Raw genomic sequence first — 22,075 nt, forward strand, 5'->3', positions numbered from 1 at the left:
GACTTTTCTACAATACTGCACAGGCTACCCTTAAATCATCATTGCTATTTCTTTATTCCTTATTTTTCCCCCATTTACTAAATTTCTTGTTATTCTTCAACAAAAATTTAGAATGCTTACTATGTTCAAGACATGTGATGCAATGATATATAAGGTACTATAGCTGCCATCAGGAATTTATAGATTGTGACACCAACTATATATAGGACCTATAATATAAAATTTGTCCCCAATGTCACCTCCTTAGTCCACATCACTTTATACTGATAGTAAGAAACGCCACCAGAATTCAAAAGGAAAGACTTTTCCTATAAAGGACCATAAACAAAAGAAGTTTTAACAGAAATTCTGTTGTTGCAGAACCCGTATGCTTGAACCCAGATGGTTATAGACAGGGGATTGCCAGAGACAGACACCATTACCTCCCAGGTGCCCCCAAAGGTACAAACATGCCTTCAAAGAGGCATTATGGTAAAACACCAAGCAACCCTGCGTGTGTGTGTGCGTGCGTGCGTGCGTGCGTGCGTGTGTGTAAAGACTTTTGGTAGGTGAGTCTTATGATGGTCCTCAAACCATTTCCCAACTGTGACACTCCCATAGGAAGAGGCCTTGCATTGGTTACCCAAAGGCCCCGCAAGGCCAAGGAGGAAAGAAATGAATTGAAAGAAATACTAATGCCCACATTTGTTGTTATAGTAAATGTCTTCCTTTGGGATGTTGGGGGAGTAGAAAAATTGACACAGAGATCCTTCTAACTTCAACTCACTGGAAATTAATGAAACAAGCAACCTCTGAAAGACCAGTGCTATGGCCCACACAAAATAAGCGCCTATCCATCCATGCAAGAAAGTATCAAAGGGCAAAACTGTCTGGCAAAGCATAATAAGACACAGTAAAGTAATGGTAATTATGACCAAATGGTAACGGGAATCCTTTGGAAGGAAGAATAAGGTAGGAAACAAACAAAATATGATTTAAACACAATATTTATAGCCAGGTTGCAAAGATGTGATGTTTCCCAAAGAAGAATTCAGCTTTAAATGCTATAACGCTAATAATTAGTTAGTTGAAGAAATAATTGGGTGTCTCTGATGGCTAAAAGTTCAGGTCAGAGATGAACTTGGCTGAGACGCTGTTCTATCCTCCCACCTTAAAACTGCATTCTCCACAAGCCGAGCACAGTGGCCAACCAGGACTACAAAATTACAATGCAGCTCCCCTCTACGGACTCCTCTATCAAAACTGCATCCCAAAACTCTAGATGAAATACATTTCATCTAGAAATGAGAGAAGTATTCTCATTTTCCAAGCTATCTGATCGAGATTTGCCATCTCCGTTCTGTCTCAGACTGATGACAATCAAAAGACGTGTACTTGGCAAAATTTTAGGAAGCAAGATCATGAAAAGTACAAATACGATAGGAAAGAAATTTGTAGGGGTCTGTGGGTAATGGGAAGTAATATTCTCTTATACTAGTGTCAGGACTTTAGACCTTGATGGCCTGTCAAAATATTATCTTTAAAATTAAACACTTTTGAGCTTCCCTGGTGGCGCAGTGGCTGAGAGTCCGCCTGCCGATGCAGGGGACACGGGTTCGTGCCCCGGTCCGGGAAGATCCCACATGCCGCGGAGCAGCTGGGCCCGTGAGCCATGGCCGCTGGGCCTGCGCGTCCGCAGCCTGTGCTCCGCAACGGGAGAGGCCACAACAGTGAGAGGCTCGCATACCGCAAAAAATAAAAAAATAAAATAATAATAAAATTAAACACTTTCATAATACTGTTTCTTAAAAATGAAATATTTCTAGTTTAAGGCAGGTTTTCAGCTTAAAATTTAGGGAGGGTGAAAATAAAGAGAAACACCAGTCTGAATGATTATATTAATGACTATATAATTTGAAGGGAGAAAAGCTCAGGATATGAGCCGTAGGCAAAAATGAGCTCCTGAAACCAACATCAACTTCAACAGAGCAATAATTAAGTGGATTAGAGAGAAACTGGCTACTTGTATTTCTAACACTTTTTTTTTTTTTTTTTTGTGGTACGCGGGCCTCTCACTGTTGTGGCCTCTCCCGTTGCGAGCACAGGCTCTGGATGCACAGGCTCAGCGGCCATGGCTCGCGGGCCCAGCCGCTCCGCGGCATGTGGGATCTTCCCAGACGGGGGCACGAACCCGTGTCCCCTGCATCGGCAGGCGGACTCTCAACCACTGCGCCACCAAGGAAGCCCATATTTCTAACACTTTTATCCCACGGGCAATCTAAGAAAAAATATTGCTCTTGCTTTCTTAAAAAATGTAAATTGAGAGGAGGCATTCTCAAAATACTTCTATTTGGGGGAAAGTTTCCCAATTTCTATTATTTATACCTATAATTCTTTCATTTTATGACTAATTTATTTCCTGTCCTTTGCTGATCAGTTGAACTTTACTCAAATAAACACATGTTCTGTTGAAGGTTGAACTGTGGATTTCAATCACTCTGACAGCTTTACAATGCCAAAGGCATTATTTGGCAGGAGACACTAATCTTCATGGGATGTGCTGGTGGGAACTTTAAATAAGCCACAGTACTTCTGTGAATAAAACTTCAGGTGTCAAAGGCATCCTGGTGGGAGTTAAATGTCAGGATCCTCTGATAAGAGGGCCTTGAATAGAGAGGCTTACAAAGATCACCCCATCACCACAAAGCAAAGACTTAATTCATGGACACTATTCCATTCAACTGTGTGTCACAAGACAATATTTATTAGGTTTACAATATTCAGCCCATTTTTTACTTTATTAAGAACACATATTTAGGACTTCAACTGACTAGCATTAAAAAGGGTTTTTTGTTTAAATCGAGTATTTTATGCACTCAACTGAAATTAACCCTTTGTTTTCTTTTAATTTAGTCTAAGTAACACCAGCAAAATTACAGTGAATTGGCAGTGGTCCCTTTTTCTCCCAGAGAGGTTTTAAGTTACAGTAAAGTGATCTAACTAGAGTAAGCTTTAAATTACTCTGTCAGATGAAAATCAAATAAGAGTATGCTAAATAAATGCTATAATTATTCAGATTAATTAATATCTGTTATCTTCAGTTTGGATAATTTATGTTTTCCTTCACTTTTGTTACCTATCAAAGTTCCATGGGCACCTTTTCTTCTTGGTAAACAGAGAATTAAAAGACCAGATTATACTATTAATTTTGGAAATGTCAACAGTAAAAACAACAAGTTATTTCCTACACATGGTTCTATAATACAACCTATACCAGAAAGAAACCAACAAGGGAGCAGTATACTTCACAGCTGGGAACCAAGAAGTTATCTGAAATAAGACATAAATTAAACAACAGGATGAGCATTTCCCGATTATACACATAACCCCCACTGCCAAAAAACTCCCTCAACTGAGTTAAAGATATTGTCTAAAAGTCACCCAAACAATCACTATCTTATAAAGACAGAAATACCAAATTCATTATTTTAAATACCTTTCAATCTCTAATCTTCCCACATGAATTTCCCCCCAAACTCCAATAAACCCAGCAGAAGGGGTAGGACAGCACACTACAGCACACATTGTCCTAAATCCTTGGACCTCACCAATGGGAAAATTAACATTTGCGATTTACATACAAAATAACTCATTTCCATCCCAAACATAAACATATCAATATGAACATGTTAATCATTTTAATTTTCTAAATTCTCAATTTCAAGTTGCTCTAAGACTACAGTTCTAACAAATGGGAAAAGAAAACCAATCCAGCCACAACCTCACAAATTAACCAATCTTTCCTAATCCCTCTGGGTTAAGGTCAGCAATGATAGGGGAATTCCCTGGTGGTTCAGTGGTTAGGGCTCGTCACTTTCACTGCTGTGGCCCAGGTTCAATCCCTGGTCGGGGAACTAAGATCCCGCAGGCAGCATGGCGTGGCCAAAAAAAAAAAGATCAGCAATGATACTATACATTGCTTAACTGAAAGAACCTGAAAGTACTTTACAAATACTTATTTGACATATAACCAAAATCGGAGAACAAAGAAAATGGACAGTTTATCTGTTGTGTTCAGAGCAGAGAAAATGAAAGGACTTGCCCGAAGTGAGTCAGCAAATTGGCAGCAGAAATGAAAATCAAATTCCAGTTTCCCTTACAATGAGATATCATCTCACACCAGTCAGAATGGCCATCATCAAAAAATCTAGAAACAATAAATGTTGGAGAGGGTGTGGAGAAAAGGGAACACTCTTGCACTGCTGGTGGGAATGTGAATTGGTATAGCCACTATGGAGAACAGGTTCCTTAAAAAACTACAAATAGAACTACCATATGACCCAGCAATCCCACTACTGGGCATATACCCTGAGAAAACCATAATTCAAAAAGAGTCACGTACCAAAATGTTCATTGCAGCTCTATTTACAATAGCCAGGAGATAGAAACAACCTAAGTGTCCATCATCGGATGAATGGACAAAGGAGATGTGGCACATATATACAATGGAATATTACTCAGCCATAAAAAGAAACGAAATTGAGCTATTTGTAATGAGGCGGATAGACCTAGAGTCTGTCATACAGACTGAAGTAAGTCAGAAAGAGAAAGAGAAAGACAAATACCGTATGCTAACACATATATATGGAATTTAAGAAAAAAAAATGTCATGAAGAACCTAGGGGTAAGACAGGAATAAAGACACAGACCTACTAGAGAATGGACTTGAGGATATGGTGAGGGGGAAGGGTAAGCTGTGACAAAGCGAGAGAGTGGCATGGACATAGATACACTACCAAACGTAAAATAGATAGCTAGTGGGAAGCAGCCCCATAGCACAGGGAGATCAGCTCGGTGCTTTGTGACCACCTAGAGGGGTGGGATAGGGAGGGTGGGAGGGAGGGAGATGCAAGAGGGAAGAGATATCAGAACATATGTATATGTATAACTGATTCACTTTGTTATAATGCAGAAACTAACACACCATTGTAAAGCAATTATACTCCAATAAAGATGTAAAAAAAAAAAATTCCAGTTTCCCACCCAGGCACAGGTGTTACCCTACAAGCGATTCTGAATAATCTTAAACGACGCATGTTTTTTCGGTGTATTTACTGTAAACAGTAAGACTGTGTTCAAACTGCATCACTCTGTCTTAACTAAGATAACTTATTCAATGCATTCCCTACCTCATTTCGCAAAGAACTGGAAATGGCTTTAAAAGCAGATACAGGGCTTCCCTGGTGGCGCAGTGGTTGAGAGTCCACCTGCCGATGCAGGGGACACGGGTTTGTGCCCTGGTCCAGGGAGATCCCACATGCCGCAGAGCGGCTAGGCCCATAAGCCATGGCCGCTGAGCCAGCATGTCCGGAGCCTGTGCTCCGCAACGAGAGAGGCCACGACAGTGAGAGGCCCACATAAAGCAAAAAAAAAAAAAAAAAAAAAAGCAGATACAATAAAAACAAACGATAGAAATAAGCAAAAAGTCTTGACCGAGGAAAATATATATAAAAGAACAGAAAGAAAATCAAAATAAAAATCCGTTGGGAATATAACAGATCCCATGTTTCACATTATCCATAAGGACTTCGTACCAGGTCCTTAGCGCTGTTCCTCCTAACCTTTTTCGCCTCATGATACACACAGAAACTTAGATGTGAACAGTCCCTGGAGGAAATGGAAGAGACTGCTAGGGCCCAGATGACCGGATCACCCCTGCCCAGCTAAAGGAAATCAGTTCTCGGGGCCTGTAATCCATTTGGATCATCCCAGTACACTGAGGCACACAGGATGGGAGGTTCTGCCTTAGAGAAAGGCAGGGTTTCTGGCTCTCCTACCTGAAAAGTAATCTCCCTTGGTGCTTCTTCAAAGGGGCGCTGAGCACGATGGTAGACAACTACTTCAAAAGCAGATAAAGCATTTCTTGTATACACACAGCAATATGTGCTGAGGGCACAGTGAACGAAGGCATTTCTGCAGAGGGCTGGCACAAAGCACGAAATCTCAGGATACAGATGAGTAATCAACTGCATGTCCTTCATGCTGCCCACCGTAAAGAATAAACAGCCTTTCTCTCAACCAGGCTGTCGATAAAAACTGGAAAGCAGACAGTTCAAAATTAAGGTTTCCAGTGAGGACTAGAGTTCCTGTACTTGTTTATTTTTTAGCTATTATTTATTTGTTTAAATTTTAAGCTTTTTAAAAAATTTAGATGTATTTTTTATTGAGGTTAACACTGGCTTATAACATTATGTAAGTTTCATGTGTACAACATTATATTTCTATTTCTACATACCTTACAGCGTGTTCACCACCAAAAATTTAGTTTCTATCTGTCACCACACAGCTGATCCCTTTTATCCATTTTGCCTCCCTTCCCCCAGGTTACCACTACTCTCTTCTCACTGTGTCTATGTGTTTACTTTTATTTAGTTTGTTCATTTATTTTGTTTGTTAGTGCTTTATATTCCACATGAGGGAAATCACATGGTATTTGTCTTTCTCCGTCTGACCTACTTCACTGAGTAGAGATCCTATGCTTTAAAAGTTAGCTGAGCAAATGATAAAGTGGCCACAGTGGTGGGAAAACTGAAGGGGGCCAACCACAGCCTCAGACTGGACAAATGCCATCATGCCAGGCCAAGGCAGAGAGCTGGATATACGACAAAATCGGTCATTTTCGTTATTAGGTGTACCCTTCATTTGTAATTACCTTTGAAAAACCACCTTCTGTTTTGTTTTGAGGACAAATCCATAAACGCTTAGGAGCCAAAGTAAATTCCACCTGCCTGTCCTGGCAATGACAGAATCCACAGAGGTTTTCCAATTGCCTAACCCTCACTCAGGCCTGAGATGCTGGCCCTCTTAACCTCCTATTCACTACACCTTTGGCAGCCAAGTTGCTTTAACTATTCTCCATAGGGGAAAAGTTGGCAATAAAAGCCCAGACCTGATACCCAATACCGCAGAGTAAGAAAAATCTCAAACACCTGCCACCCTGGCTCCTGCTTGCACTCTCTCTCCTCCACTCCTTTGTCTGACGCCATGAAGAGCAAACCTAGTTGGTAAAGTAAATCTAAAATAACTCAACCACGAAAACAGGAATGCTTGTGCTTTTCATGTGTTGGTTTTTTTCCTCCACCGTGTGATGCAAATGTGGTGGCTGAAATGGTATCTATTAGAAGCCTGGAACAAATCATCACATTTATGGCTATAACTGAAACCTTAACTCTGTACCCTCAGGAAGGTCCCTCTGGTATCCAAGGTCAGGCAGGTCCCAGCTGGGCAGGCTGTAACTTGATCATGTCATAGGCTACTTTCCAGCTACTATGTGAGATATGTCAAGAAGATATTATTTTTGAAAGAATATTTGATAAGGATATGCTCTTATTTCTCACTTATCCATAAAAATCAGCTTATAGGAAACCCCAAATTCTCTGTAGACAGCAGGGTTTAAAACAGACCTCCCTTGGGGACCCTTTGTGACCATGTGCCCATTACACCTACTTCTTTGGTTATACCACACCACACACCATGCACGGTACTCATCTGAGGTCTGCCTCCCCCACTAGACTGTACACACCATGAAGATGGGAATCACCTGTTGTATTAAACACTCTACCCTTTGTACATTGCACAGCGTTTGGATGGAAGAAACACTTAAAATTAGTTGAATGCACTGTCCAAAGAAATGAAAGAAAACAGGATATTTCTTTCTGCTTTTCATCTTTACTTGTCCTCACGTTTCCCACACTATTTTCAGCTCAACACCGCAGAGGCACCAATAGGGACCTGCACGGCTCGGTTCTTCCTCTTTAAAGATCACAGATCCAGGAGAAAGTAAAAAGACAGGAAGTGGGAGGTGTACAGTCAGGGCAAGGCTGAGTCAGATACTTGCAGTGACGAGTAGCAGATACCCACTGGCATGGACTCAAGCGCAAATGGGCACATGGCAGTGAGACAGAGGGTATCTCTTGGACTCAAAGGCAGAAGCAGAGCCAGGCTTGGGAGTTCGGAGGATGAGGAAGAAAACCTTAAGGCAACACTTGCTCAGGCTTCACTCGCTCTGGAGCGAAGTGATCCTTCCTCCCTGGTTCACACTTCCTTTTCAGGGCATCAGCTTCCACTGTTTCTTCATGCACACAAATGCCTCACAGCTGTTTCATTTCTGTGTTCCCAGCTCAAGGGAGCAGCCGAGGTTGAGACTAGCATATCCTATTCCAAACTCTAAATTCCTGGGAAAATCTGACTCAGGGGCAAACAGCCTTCACCAGACACATCTGGTTTCTCCTGGATGCCTCCTGGAGGGGAAGCAGGAGTTTCTCAGAAAAGACAGGGTATGAGGACACCCCCAAAGCAGTGGCTGGGTTTTTCATCGTGATGAGTCTCCTCTTCATCTTTCTCTCACCTACCACTCTCTGAAGTTCATGCAGTTTCTGCCTTTCAGGCTCACTCCTGCCCTCAAACTTGGCCTTCACTGTTCATTCTTTCTCGTCTAATGCCTTCTGCTCCCGTCCCTCCAATCAACTTCAAATTCTTCTCAATGCTATAAAACATTACTATCCTACCCAGAACATGACAAATACTATATATATATTTTTAATAAATTTATTTATTTTTGGCTGCGTCGGGTCTTCGTTGCTGCCTGCGGGCTTTCTCTAGTTGCGGCAGTGGGGGCTACTCTTCACCGTGGTGCGCTGTCTCCTCACTGCGGTGGCTTCTGTTGTGGAGTACGGGCTCTAGGCGCGCAGACTTCAGTAGTTGTGGCTCATGGGCTCTAGAGCGCAGGCTCAGTAGTTGTGGCACACGGGCTTAGTGGCTCCGCGGCATGTGGGATCTTCCTGGACCAGGGCTCAAACTCGTGTTCCCTGCATCGACAGGTGGATTCTTAACGACTGAGCCACCAGGGAAGTCCTGACAAATCCTATATTAAAAGGGTTTTTTTTTTCCAGTGTTTGTTTGTTTCAGGTTCTGTGACTTTATTTTTTTTCTAACTTTATTAAGGTATAATTTTCAAATAAAATTGTAAGATATTTGAAGTGTACAATGTGATGAATTGGTATGTATTGTGAAAGGATTCCTGCCATCAAGTTAACACGTTTGTCACCTCACATACTTATTTTTTTTTTTTTTGGTGAGAACTTTTAAGTTGTACTCTCTCAGCAAATTTCAATCATACAATACAGTGTTATCAACTATAGACACCATGTTATACACTAGATCCCCAGATTCCATTCATCCCATAACTGAACTTTACACCCTCTTACCAATCTCTCCCACCTCCTTGTCCCTGGCAACCACATTTTTACTCTGTTTCTATGAATTCGGCTCTTTTTTTAAGGTATTTTAATGGACAAAATAAACAGATAAACCATATATTGCATGTACAAGATAGTCTCTGTATGTTTTTTTCTGGATTTGGAATACTACCTATTATGTACCACTAAAAACACACAACATGGTCATATCTGCCTTGCAGTGTCCATATTATAGCCTCCAGATATACTGTACTTTTCCACTTACTTTGTAATTAATACCACATAACCGTTATTTAGGGATAATACTGAGTAACCTCTTAACAAAACACCTTTCAATAGAAAGGACTGCCAAAAAAAAGAAAAAAAAAAAGAAAAGCCCTTTGGAAATTCAATAAATGAATAAAAGGAATAAATTCTAACTGACACGAAAATGTAGCCTATTTCCTTGTGCAATAAGATTCTGCTTATCTCAAGTTAAACAAAACTTATAGTCTAGCTCAGAGATCAGTTCGTATGTTATCTGAATGCATATGACCCCTAGGAAAATAAAAGCCAATTTCTGATCAACTGTGAAGAATGCAGCCTTTTGTTCTTTTACCCCTCTCCACGGTAGATGGAACCATCCAACAATGAAAGATTACAGAAATCATCTTGACCATTCACGCGTTGTTCATCTGCATCTCCTGGCACCTAGCTTGATGGCCTGTATACAGTCGGTGTACAGTAAATATTTGATCAACTAGAGCGTGTACTTATATCTATGTATTTACAAATAAACACTATATATGCATGAGGCTTCGCATGTGTTGATATAAACATATGTAAATAGATCAGCATGTTGCAGACAACGCCAAAAGGCAATCTTCTCAAACTTAAAAAGGGCATTCAAATCACCTAGGGATATTATTAAAATGCAGATTATGATTCAGTAGATCTGGGGTGAAACTCAGTATTTGCATTTCTAGTAAGTTCTCAGGTGATCCTGATGCTGCTGGTCTACAGACCAAATGTTAATAGCAAAGTAATCCCTTCTTTGCTCCCTTTAGTAGGAGGCCATAGGCAAACTATGCAAATAATTAGATGGTCCTTCTTCTCAAAGATCATGCTCAGTCATTTAGGAAAATGTATGATAATATTCTCGGGGAAACTCATCTTTATTATCAGATTCAAGTCTGCAATAGGTATTTCTTTTTTTTTTTTTTTTGCAGTACGCGGGCCTCTCACCGCTGTGGCCTCTCCCGCCACGGAGCACAGGCTCCAGACACGTAGGCTCAGCGGCCATGGCTCACAGGCCCAGCTGCTCCGCAGCATGTGGGATCCTCCCAGACCGGGGCACGAACCCGTGTCCCCTGCATCGGCAGGCGGACTCTCAACCACTGCGCCACCAGGGAAGCCCTGCAATAGGTACTTCTTTACTGAGCACCTATGCCAGGTACAAGAGCTACAGCAGCCTTTAGTCATTCAAGGATACAGCTTAATAAAGGATGAAAATACAACTTGAGGCGTCTCTGTATCCTCAGTGATATTCAAATAAAGAGAACATTAGAGAATGACACCAAATGTGTATGGACGTATGTATGGGGGAGGCGGTGGGTAAGCAACTGCTTACGATCCAACATCTTCAAGAGGTTCCTATCAAGTATCGACGTCCATCTCAAGAAGATTCCTTGGGGCTTCCCTGGTGGTGCAGTGGTTAAGAATCTGCCTGCCAATGCAGGGGACACGGGTTCAAGCCCTGGTCCAGGAAGATCCTACATGCCGCGGAGCAGCTAAGCCCGCGCGCCACAACTACTGAGCCTGCGCTCTAGAGCCCAGGAGCCACAACTACTGAAGCCCGCGTGCCTAGAGCCCGTGCTCCGCAACAAGAGAAGCCACCGCAATGAGAAGTCCGCGCACCACAACAAAGAAGAGCCTCTGTTCACTGCAACTAGAGAAAGCCCACGTGTAGCAACGAAGACCCAACGCAGCAATAAATTAATTAATTAAAGAAGAAAAAAAGAAGACGACTCCTTGTGCACCATCCCCAAGCCCTCGTCACTCTACCCACGTCCGCCTCTCCTCTGTCTTCGCAGTCATATGGGAACGACAAGCCTCTGGGGTCAACTTCAACTTGCTGGACTACAGAACTTCACCATCTCGTCCTGTTAGATATTATGTCAAGTGTGATGAAAAAGACTGTAGGTAAGACTGGTTATACCACTTAAAAATGAGAGAAAAAAAAAAATCAATCAGAGAATTCCTTTCCCTTTCCCTTTCCATTTACCTAAACCCTCATCACTGTCAAGGCTTAAAAGGAAGTTCCCCCAGGGTCTTGGCTGTGCAACGGTGTCTGCTGAAAGCATGACCGGTGAGGGGAAAAGATAAGCACTTGGAATTACAGGCTGCCTTTTCACTAATGTAGAGTGGGATGCTTGGTTCAACAACGGGCTATCATCTATTCACCACACTTCTAAAGAAATGCAAACCTCAAAGACAAATTTGAAAATCAGAGAAATCCATTACATCCTTAATAATGTATTTGTTCATAAACAGGCAAAATTGTTGTTTAAGTTATTACAGTATTCTTTTGCCAGAGGCATAAACTTAATCACATCTACAGCGTAGCATGAATTTCTTTTGGTTGTACGTGGTGGCATGTACTACTCAAACTGGAATACCCGTATCGAGGGAAGAGGTGCACACTGCAGGAGGCCAGAGGGTACATGAACCCAAACCACAAACCCGGGGCATTTTTCTACCATGTCAATTTCAATTAAGATTTGAAGGAAGGGGAGTAAGAGAAACATTTCATAATATAACTGAAAATAAGTTTAAATAATTATTTTACATGAAAATAAATATGGAATAGGACAATTAAACTTCAGTCATCTTAACAACAAAACACTAGACAAAAAAGAAATTTCGTATCTAAGGGAGCCAGCTCTCTCCCTGCAGGGGAACTTCTGCCAGTGCAAGAATCTAAGAATCAGTCATCTTTTTTTAAAGGTATATTTGAAAGATTCACTATTTATCAGTGCAAGGACATATTTCTCACATAAGATTCTGGGGAAATAAGACTGACTTCTAATCAGAACGTTTCAATCCTAAGCAAATCCTTTTCAGAACTGAATGTTCAACACTGAATGTTTTGAATTTGAATAAATAGTATAACAATAATGCAAGAACAAATTTACTTCACAAATGTAATCACTGGACAAAATTTTGAGTTGTCTAAGGAAGCACTTTACAAAAAAATTGGAAAAGAGAGGGAGACTGTGTAATTAAGGAGTCTAGGTGCTGTAGTCCTTCCATTAATCTTATTCAGAAACTGTGAATATATAGTCAATTTCAGAACAATTTTCTTATTTTACATACTGAGAGCTAGAATGATTTAACAAGGTACTTTCCATTATCATGATAATCCCAACCTCAAGCATCTCTACTCAAGAAAATACAGAGAAGGCAATCTGGGAAGGAAGGGGAGTTGGGGTCCATGTCTGATTTTTAGAGACAGAGATCCAGATACTTACAAGGCATCACATGGTATATGCTTGGCCAATATTGTCCACTGTCTCTCTTTAACCACACACGAACAGTCCTGCAACAAAAGAAAATGTGTGTGTTAAATCACACTATTTTTGGTCATGGGAGTGTTGACAGATAGAAACCAAACCTCTTAATTATATATACAGTGGACCCTGAACAACATGGGTTTGAGCTATATAATTCTACTTATAAGCATATTTTTTTTTCACCAAATATGTACTACAGTACTACACAATCCATGAATGGTTGAATCTGCAGATGTGGAACCACAGACACAGAAGGCCAACTATAAAGTTACATGCAGATTTTAGACTGCACGGAGGGTCAGTGCCCCTAACCCCTGTGCTGTTCAAGGGTCAACTCTGTGTGTATATATGACATAACTACGTTGTTATAATTAATAACATATTACATACAAATATGTATAACATATGTTTGTGTATAACATATCTCTATATAATACATGCATATATATTTTAATTATATATATACACATTACATATATGTGCGTGCACACCATTTATGCCTCTCTAAAGGTATATTCCTATATTCCTTAAATTTAAGGCTGTATACATTTAAAATTACATATGACTTTTATAATTAAATATTTGAGGATAATTAAATTTTATACTCATGTATATTTATATACACGCATGGGATAGTGTTTGAAAATTATTTTTGTAGTTGTTTTGCTCTGGGAGTATAGGGCCTTTGCCCCAGTCGGCTGGAAGCATTCATCTCTCTGGGGAGTAATTAGGATTTACTACGGAAGGGAGTAGGGAGAGAAAATGAAGCAATATGCAACATCTGACACACACGGAAGGATGACATAGTAAATTCACAGTCTCACAAGCCACGGCATCGTCTTGAGAGAAGGTTTTTGCAAACACAGTCAAGCAGTGGTAAACTCTGAGACTCAGCTTACTGAGCTAGAGGGCTGGCCATGCAACGCACCATGGAACAGGGTAATCCTGCAGCAAAGGCTGTGGATGAAGTTCCAGGCCAGAAGGCCACATAGAGACATAGCAGACATCCAGGAGAGCTCAGAGAGGAGGGGCCAAAGAGAGAATGAACCAGAGGATACTGGGAGGTTCTTATCAACCAGAAAGGCCCTACCACGAATTACACCAGCACATGCACGCAAGGCAAACACAGCTAGGAGGTAAAGGGATATTGCCCCAGAGACCAGAGGAAGTAGCAAACATCAAACCAAGGGAAACGAACAGTGCCCCACTGCTGCTACAAGATCATATACACCACACCCCTCACCCCACACCCTTAAACCATCCTAGGGTAAAAAGCAGACACTGAGAATTTTAATCTCAGAGAGAGGTGGACACTACCTAAATAGACTATTTAAGTCATCATAATAAAGTTTTAAATTGTATTGGATTTCTTCCCCAGTTAATCAGTGGGTCTCCCCATCAGAATAGGAAAAAAAGACTAACTACAGACACGATAAAGAAATGCCACTTTCTCTGCATGGCCATAAGATACGATGTAGTGATATATAGTGACACCACTACATATACATGTAAAAGTCCATCTTTTTGGTCAACCAGCCAATTTGTGAGATGGTATAACGGAAAGTAATTCTTAAGAAAGAATTCAATACATACATTATTTACACACATATCATACCAGCCTTCACTTAAATTCTTTTTATAATATATGTCAAAACAACATTTTAATATGGAGATTATTATCTCAACAAGAATAAATACAGGAGTCACATCATGGAAAATGTCAGAATAGGAAGCTCCAAGAATCAGTCCCTGTACCAAATCAACTACTGAGCTGTCAGAATCACTGTTTCAGAATTCTAAGGTCTAGTTAGACACTTGCAGCATCCATGGAAATGCTTGAGGAAGAAGCTGGTATATGTCAATGAATTTCACATCTTACTTGCAGCTACCATCATGCATGCCCCATCCCTGGAGCAGGCAGCTGTGGGGACAGTGGCCCATGGTCATGGAGTGACTTGCAGGTACCAGGGTGGGAACCCTGTCCTCCAAAATTTGGGGATGCATATTGTGATTTGCCTGGCAGTTCACTGAGAGACTAGAGAAGATACTGGCCGTTGTTTCAATCACCTAGGTCTGAAGGGCTTCCCGGGCGATGTCTGCCAAAAGAATTTAAAAGGAAGGAAGACCTTTCTCTCCTTTATGAAATTCAGGCATTAAAATAAATCACTCGTTGGGACTTCCCTGGTGGCACAGTGGTTGGAAGTCCACCTGCCAATGCAGGGGACACAGGTTCGATCCCTGGTCTGGGAGGATCCCACATACCACGGAGCAACTGGACCCGCGCGCCATGACGGCTGAGCCTGCACTCTGGAGCCCACGAGCCACAGCTGCTGGGCCCGCGTGCCACAACTGCTAAAGTCCACGTGCCTGGAGCCCGTGCTCCACAATGGGAGGGGTCTCCGCAATAAGAGGCCCGTGCACCACAGAGAGGAGTGGCTCCCACTCGCTGCAACTAGAGAAAGCCCACGCGCAGCAACGAAGACCCAACACAGCCGAAAATAAAAATAAATAGATGAATAAAGTTGAAAAAAAAGAAATCACAGGTTGACCTCAGAGATAAAAGAACAGAAACTTCAATGATCACATGATCACATACAACATGAAATATAGTCTTTGCAGAAAGGGTTGGGAAAAGTCACTAAACAGACAACTGCAGCATTCAACAAGTAACAAGAGCAATCTCTAGAGAGGAGGGAGAGTGTGATTTTCAGTTGCCACATTATAATATTTAAAATATCCAGTTCTCAGACTTGTGGTTGCCAAGGGGCAGGGGGAGTGAGGGAGGGATGGACTGGGAGTTTGGGGTTAGTAGATACAAACTATTACACATAGAATAGATAAACAACAAGGTCCTACTGTATAGCACAGGGAACTATATTCAATATCCTGGGATAAACCATAATGGAAAAGAATATTAAAAAAATGTACATATGTGTATAACTGAGTCACTTTGCTGTACAGCAGAAATTAACACAGCATTGTAAATCAACTATACTTCAATTAAAAAATAAATTTAAAAAATAAAATATTTCTAGACATCAAAAATTTTTTTTTTTTTTTTTTTTTTTGCAGTACGCGGGCCTCTCACTGTTGTGGCCTCTCCCGTCGCGGAGCACAGGCTCCGGACGGGCAGGCTCAGCGGCCATGGCTCACGGGCCCAGCCGCTCCACGGCATGTGGGATCTTCCCAAACCGGGGCACGAACCCGTGTCCCCTGCATCGGCAGGCAGACTCTCAACCACTGCGCCACCAGGGAAGCCCTCAAAAAATTTTTTAATAAAATTAAATAAAATATCCAGTTCTCAACCAAAAATTGCGAAGTATGCAAAGAAAGAGGAAATGGCCCATTCACAGGGAAAAAAGTGACAACTACCAATGAAGTAGTCCAAACACTAACTGGCTTTACTAGACAAAGACTTTAATTAACTATCTAAATATGTTCAAAGAGCTAAAGGTAACCACAGACAAAGAACTAAAGGAAATCAGGAGAAGGATGTATGAACAATTAGGGTATATGAGTAAAGAGATAGAAATTATATAATAAAATAAATAAAAATTCTGGGGCTGAAAAGTACAATAGCTGAAATGAAAAATTCACTAGAAATGGTCAACAATAGGTGTGAGAAGACAAAAGAATCAGCAAACTTCAAGACAGGACAACTGAAATTACCTAGTCTGAGGAAAAAGAAGAAAAAGAATGAAGAAAAATGAACAGAATCAATAAAGACTTTGCCTGGAATTGAGGCAATCATCTTTGATCATGAGACAAACAAGCTTGAGGATAAAAGTTGGCATGCTAAGGGGAGTTCCCAGGTGGTCTAGTGGTTAGGATTCGGCACTTTCACTGCCATGTCCCAGGTTCAATCCCTGGTTGGGGAACTAAGATCCCAAGCCGTGTGGTGCAGGAAAAAAAAAAAAAAAAAATTACATCAAACACCATTGACCCACCAACCCTTTAGACTAACTTTAGCCTTGTTTGTGAGATGATCTGATTTTTTCTTACCTTAAGCCACTGTTTAGTGGATTTTATTACCAGGATCTGAATACATGTTAACTGATAGAGAAGACGAAAGAAAGGAATGCCTTTCCTTAGGTTTTGGGTTTGTCCAACTGCATGGATGGCACTGTCATTCACTGAGATGAGGAACACTGGAAAAGGACTAGATTTGGGGGAGTATCATGAGTTCACTTTGAACATTTGAGTGAGAGGTATCTTTAAGTTAGCCTAGAATTCCTAATGAGTGAACAAAAGACAATTATAATTAGAGGCTATGGCATGAGTTGCTCTGAAGATTAAATGTAAGGTTCTTGACAATAGTGCTTCGCACATAGCAAGCAGTGGATAAATGCCAACAATTAGTATTGTGATTATCATCACTATTGTTTAAAAACCTATCAATCGGGCTTCCCTGGTGGCGCAATGGTTGAGAGTCCACCTGCCGGTGCAGGGGACACGGGTTCGTGCCCCGGTCCGGGAGGATCCCACATGCCGCGGAGTGGCTGGGCCCGTGAGCCATGGCTGCTGAGCCTGCGCATCCGGAGCCTGTGCTCCGCAACGGGAGAGGCCACAGCAGTGAGAGGCCCGCATACTGCAAAAAACAAACAAACAAACAAACAAAAAAACCTATCAATCAACCATAGCTTGGGAGAGTTCAAGATCCCAAACCTTTTCCTGCTTTGCCAACATACTGAACATCTTACTCCTTGTTATAAGGGATTTTACACTCAATCTACAAAGGTGTCATAAATTATTTATCCATTCCTGCATGCATTTCTTTAACACGTACTGAACGTCTACTATGTGCCAGGCTCTGTGCAGGAGCTCCATGTGGACAGACAAGGAAACATCATTAAAACAGTACCTGATAAGAGCTGCAAGCTATTTTATATGTATTTAAGGCCATGTAGGAAAGGTATCTAATCCACATGGCAAAGGGCGGCAGGTTCAGGAAGTGCTGACTCTGAAGGAATAGCACCGTCTGTTATTTCATGTATTTCCTTCATGGCACCGGCCACAGTCTGCTATCTGATTTACGTACTGGTAAATGTGTTTATTATCTTGTTACCGAACCAAACTTGCTCATCCACAGGCAGTAAAGCCTATCTACTGACACTGGGTTGTGGTGAAGGGAAGTACAGCAACTATTGTAAGGCGCCAGACAGGTAATCCGGCACAGGTAGTGCTCAAAAAGCCCGAACTCCCCCAAACTCCCCCATGGGTTGCAGGACAGCATTTTTAAAGGAGGTGGGGGGCAGAGTTTGTGATTAGCTCATGCACAGTTCTCTGATTGGCTGATGGTGAGGTAACAGGGCGGTATCACAGGGGTTAACATCAATCCTTAGGCTCCAGTAAGGCCTGGCGGCTATGTGCTCATGGTCATTAAGTAGTTAACATCTTCCATTTGGTGTTGTTTTTAGCATCTGTAAAACAACTCAGGAAGTGTGCATCAGATACTATTGTCTAGGTACTCCAGAGAGGAGTTAAAGCACAGGATACAGAGGAGGGGTCTGTCCAGGGAAGGCCCCAGAGGGTCCTGCTCGGTTACAATTTGATTCGCCCACTAGAAAATAAGCATGAGGGGGACTTCCCTGGCGGTCCAGTGGTTAGGACTCAGTGCTTTCACTGCCGAGGGCCTGGTTCAACCCCTGGTTAGGGAACTAAGATTCCGCAAGCCACGTGGCTCGACCAAAAAAAAGAAGAAAGAAAAGAAGCATGAGAATAAAGAATATTCTTACTTGCTCATCACTGTCTACCCAGAGCCTAGGAGTACATGGCCATGGTAAATGTATGATAAATATTTGTTGGGTGAATGAAAGTAGGAAGAAATTTTCCTCTACCCTTCCAGGTTCTTCTGGCAGGTCTAAGAAGTAAATTGACATGAGACAGATTAACAGGAAAAAAATCAAACAAAAGTTTAATAACATGTATACATGGGAGAGACCCGGGAAAACTGAGTAATCCTCCAAAATGGCTGAAGCCCTCACCTTCAATACCATCCTCAGCTAAAGACAAAAGAGGATGTTGAGGACAGGGAGCGTCAGCTGTGGGAAGCTACCAGGAAAAGCACAGTGAACAAGGGGAGGATTGTGATGCAGATTTAAGTCACTGCTTTCTGCATCGATAAGAGTTTCCAGAGATTTGGTCATCCTCTTCTTGCTGCATCCAGGGAGATACCCTTACACAGTGGAGATTTCCCTTACAAAGGCAAATGTTTCTTGCAAAACGGTAACTCCTACTTGATTTTCAGAGTTTTTCCCATGTCTACTGTTTCTTAGAAAATAACTAGCTTAAAATTAATATACCGGGCTTCCCTGGTGGCGCAGTGGTTGAGAGTCCGCCTGCCGATGCAGGGGACACGGGTTCATGCCCCGGTCCGGGAAGATCCCACATGCTGCGGAGCGGCTGGGCCCGTGAGCCATGGCCACTGAGCCTGTGCGTCCGGAGCCTGTGCTCCGCAACGGGAGAGGCCACAGCAGTGAGAGGCCCGCGTACCGCAAAAAAAAAAAAAAAAAAAAAAAAAAAAAAAATTAATATACCAAAGAGAGATATTTGGGGATGGCAAATTCTGCACCCCTACAAGGTGTTAGTCCCAGGTGGCAAAGGCTGCTGGTTGTCTACACCAGATTCATTCTCCTCTTCTTCCTGAGCAGCAGTTAGACTGACCAGAGAAGGATGGGCAGAGCACAAAGGCCAGTAAGTAGAAGACAACAGACTTCAAGCTAGACCAGATGCTTAGCAGAGTTTATGTGTTAGAGATACTCCTATAAACAAAGAAAAAGAAGTCTACCAGGCTTTCCAGGGGACCGTTTGGCCAACAGAATGCCCGTCGTGGCCTCCCAACAATCCCACAGGGTGGGTATGATTATTACTGTCATGTTACAGGTGAAGGTTCTGCAGCCCAGAGAGGCCCAGGCTGCACAGAGTCCAAGGGTGAGCCAGGTACCCACCTTCAGAGGCTGTGCTCTCTCATCCACTACACCGTGCAGAGCTGCTCCCTAACAAGGGTGGGGAGGAATGTGGGAAAACACCGGCGAGTTTCACTTCAACATTCTGAGTTTAAAATGGCTACGGATCATCTGGGTAACGATTACACGTGGAGCAGCTTCTTACGAGGGTTCCAGGTAAAGGGAGCACCTACCCTACGTGCACCAAGGTTGTTACCCTATCGTAATGTTAGCTGAACCAATGGTCTTTCTGATGCATAAATTATTTTTTAAATATATAAAGGCATATACAAACACACATTTTTTTTTAAGTAACAGTGTTCCTAAAAATCCCAGTTAAGAAAGGTACACATCAATACAGTCAGCACAGGTTTGTTTAAAGATTTTCTAAAATAGCTGTACAGGTCAGAAAGGTGGCAGGATACTATGAGTTTTAATTTTAATAATAGTAACAAACATACACATTTAATCCTTACAAAGCCCTATGAAATAGAAACTATCCTTTCGAGGTAAAAGTGTAAAGCCCAGAGAGCTTAAGCAATTTGCCCAGAACTAGTGAGTGGATGCAGTTATTTTAAATCCTGTGCTCTCTGCACTAACTATACTACCTTCCTTACACTAGCATGTACCTGGCAATTGACAAGTTTTACAACTTAAAAATAAACTGCTACAAAAACATCTGTTCTCTTATATTCAGAGGTGTAATAGCAGCTTAAAATAGAAAAAAGATACTGCGACCCAGAGGTCAAAGGCACAATTTGGGTGGCTAGGAATTTCTTAAATAAATGTAAATTCCACTATACAAAGCCTATAAGTGTTCATTTTCCCGCAAATTATATTTAAAGAGCAACATAAAGAGCTTTTAATAGTATGTGAAAACTTTTTTCCTTGAAAAAAAATTTAAGAAAAAACAGCTGTGATTAAGAGTCAGAGTTAAGCCAGTAGAGGTCAGTGTACCGGGGAAGAAAAGTGCATGACCCTGCTGAAAGGCAGGGAAACTGCATTCACCCCCGACACAAAGCCCTGGGGTACACGAACCCAACATAGCACCGCACAGCCCACCTTGCCACGCCCTGCTTTCTTCTCCCCCTGCCTCTTCCTCTCCCCCAGGTTCTTAGCACTAGGCAGAAACAGACACTGGGGAGAAGTAATCACTGCTCATCTCAAAGACAGACAAGGTACCCCCAGCGGGCCTCAACCAGTCCAGCAGCTGGGCCACTCTGAAAATAGCATAGTCTTACTCTACGCTGGACACAGCTCACCACATGTCAGGAAGTAAAACTTATTTTAAAATATTGGCGTTAAATAGTATTCCTTAAACCTAAAAAAGTGCTGTTGCTGTTGGGTTTTAGGGTTAAAATAGATGTTAGATAAATTGTAGCATTTATCAAAACTCTCCTAGCATCAGAGCTGGCTGACTCCGTGCCTGAGCTCTAAAAAGAGTCAGAAGAAACCACACTTTATCGTACTTGGCATCTGCCCCAGGGCCAAGCCCCACACGAGGTCCCAAACTGGTGCTCATCATTTCCGACATATCAAAAGGATCGGTTAAACATTCATCCCTCCCGTCACCCACGTCCCACCTGTCCTTGTCAGGAAGCCTCTGGGTACACCTGCACAGGGGCCTTGGGCAGGATGGCAGCAACCAAGCTGGGCTGACCCCGACGAATCTGTACACTGTGTCGGGCGAGATGATGGGAAGCAGCTAGGAATTCTTCATTTTACAGCGCCAGCATCCACTAACACTCTAAAGAAATAAGTAAGGGAATGGTATTCCCAGGCTGCCTCCCATCCCACCCCAAGTGCCTCCAAAGAACCGAATCCAGCGCCAGTCTTGAGCTACAACCTTAGCCAGGATGGGGGTGTCCTCCTCACAGGCAGCCCTCAGCCCAGCAGCCAACAGGTTCACACAGAGGGGTTCAATCAAGCAGGGGAGTCACATGCTCCCTTTATGAGATTCCTGCAGATTTCCGTTTGTTTGACTTCCTTGCTTTGACCTGTGCTGATACCCACACGCTGCCAGTAGAGTTTAGACACGGTTACTGAACTGTGTGTCTGTGCATGTGTGTTTGTGTGTGAAGACATTTATACATAGATATAGGGCCAAGCACCAGGCCAGGTCCACCCTCCCACATCCTATCCAAATGTATCCTTTGTTCTACATTCTAGCAATCTTTAAGTCCGCTTATACTAGTGGGGAAAATGAACTACCGGGACTGGAACAACTTGGATTTTCTAAGACTACTAAACGTTAGGAATTCTGCCCCACCGCCCCAAAAGTGCACTTACACATTCAATCGACTTGTTGATCATTAACTCATTCGACAAACATTTATTAAATACG

The 22,075-nt window shown here is 42.2% G+C and overlaps 1 protein-coding gene across 2 annotated transcripts in view; it reads right to left on the reverse strand.

Annotated features, from left to right (window-relative positions):
• WDFY2 (WD repeat and FYVE domain containing 2) overlaps positions 1-22,075 on the reverse strand; it is a 184,716-nt gene that overhangs the window by 97,594 nt on the left and 65,047 nt on the right. For both annotated transcript variants that reach the window (XM_033843474.2, XM_019936654.3), the window contains exon 2: positions 12,746-12,813. In XM_033843474.2, coding sequence (XP_033699365.1) covers positions 12,746-12,813 — 68 coding nt within the window. The remainder of the gene's footprint in view (positions 1-12,745; positions 12,814-22,075) is intronic.

Source organism: Tursiops truncatus, chromosome 18 (assembly GCF_011762595.2).
Source record: "Tursiops truncatus isolate mTurTru1 chromosome 18, mTurTru1.mat.Y, whole genome shotgun sequence".
NCBI lineage: Eukaryota > Metazoa > Chordata > Mammalia > Artiodactyla > Delphinidae > Tursiops > Tursiops truncatus.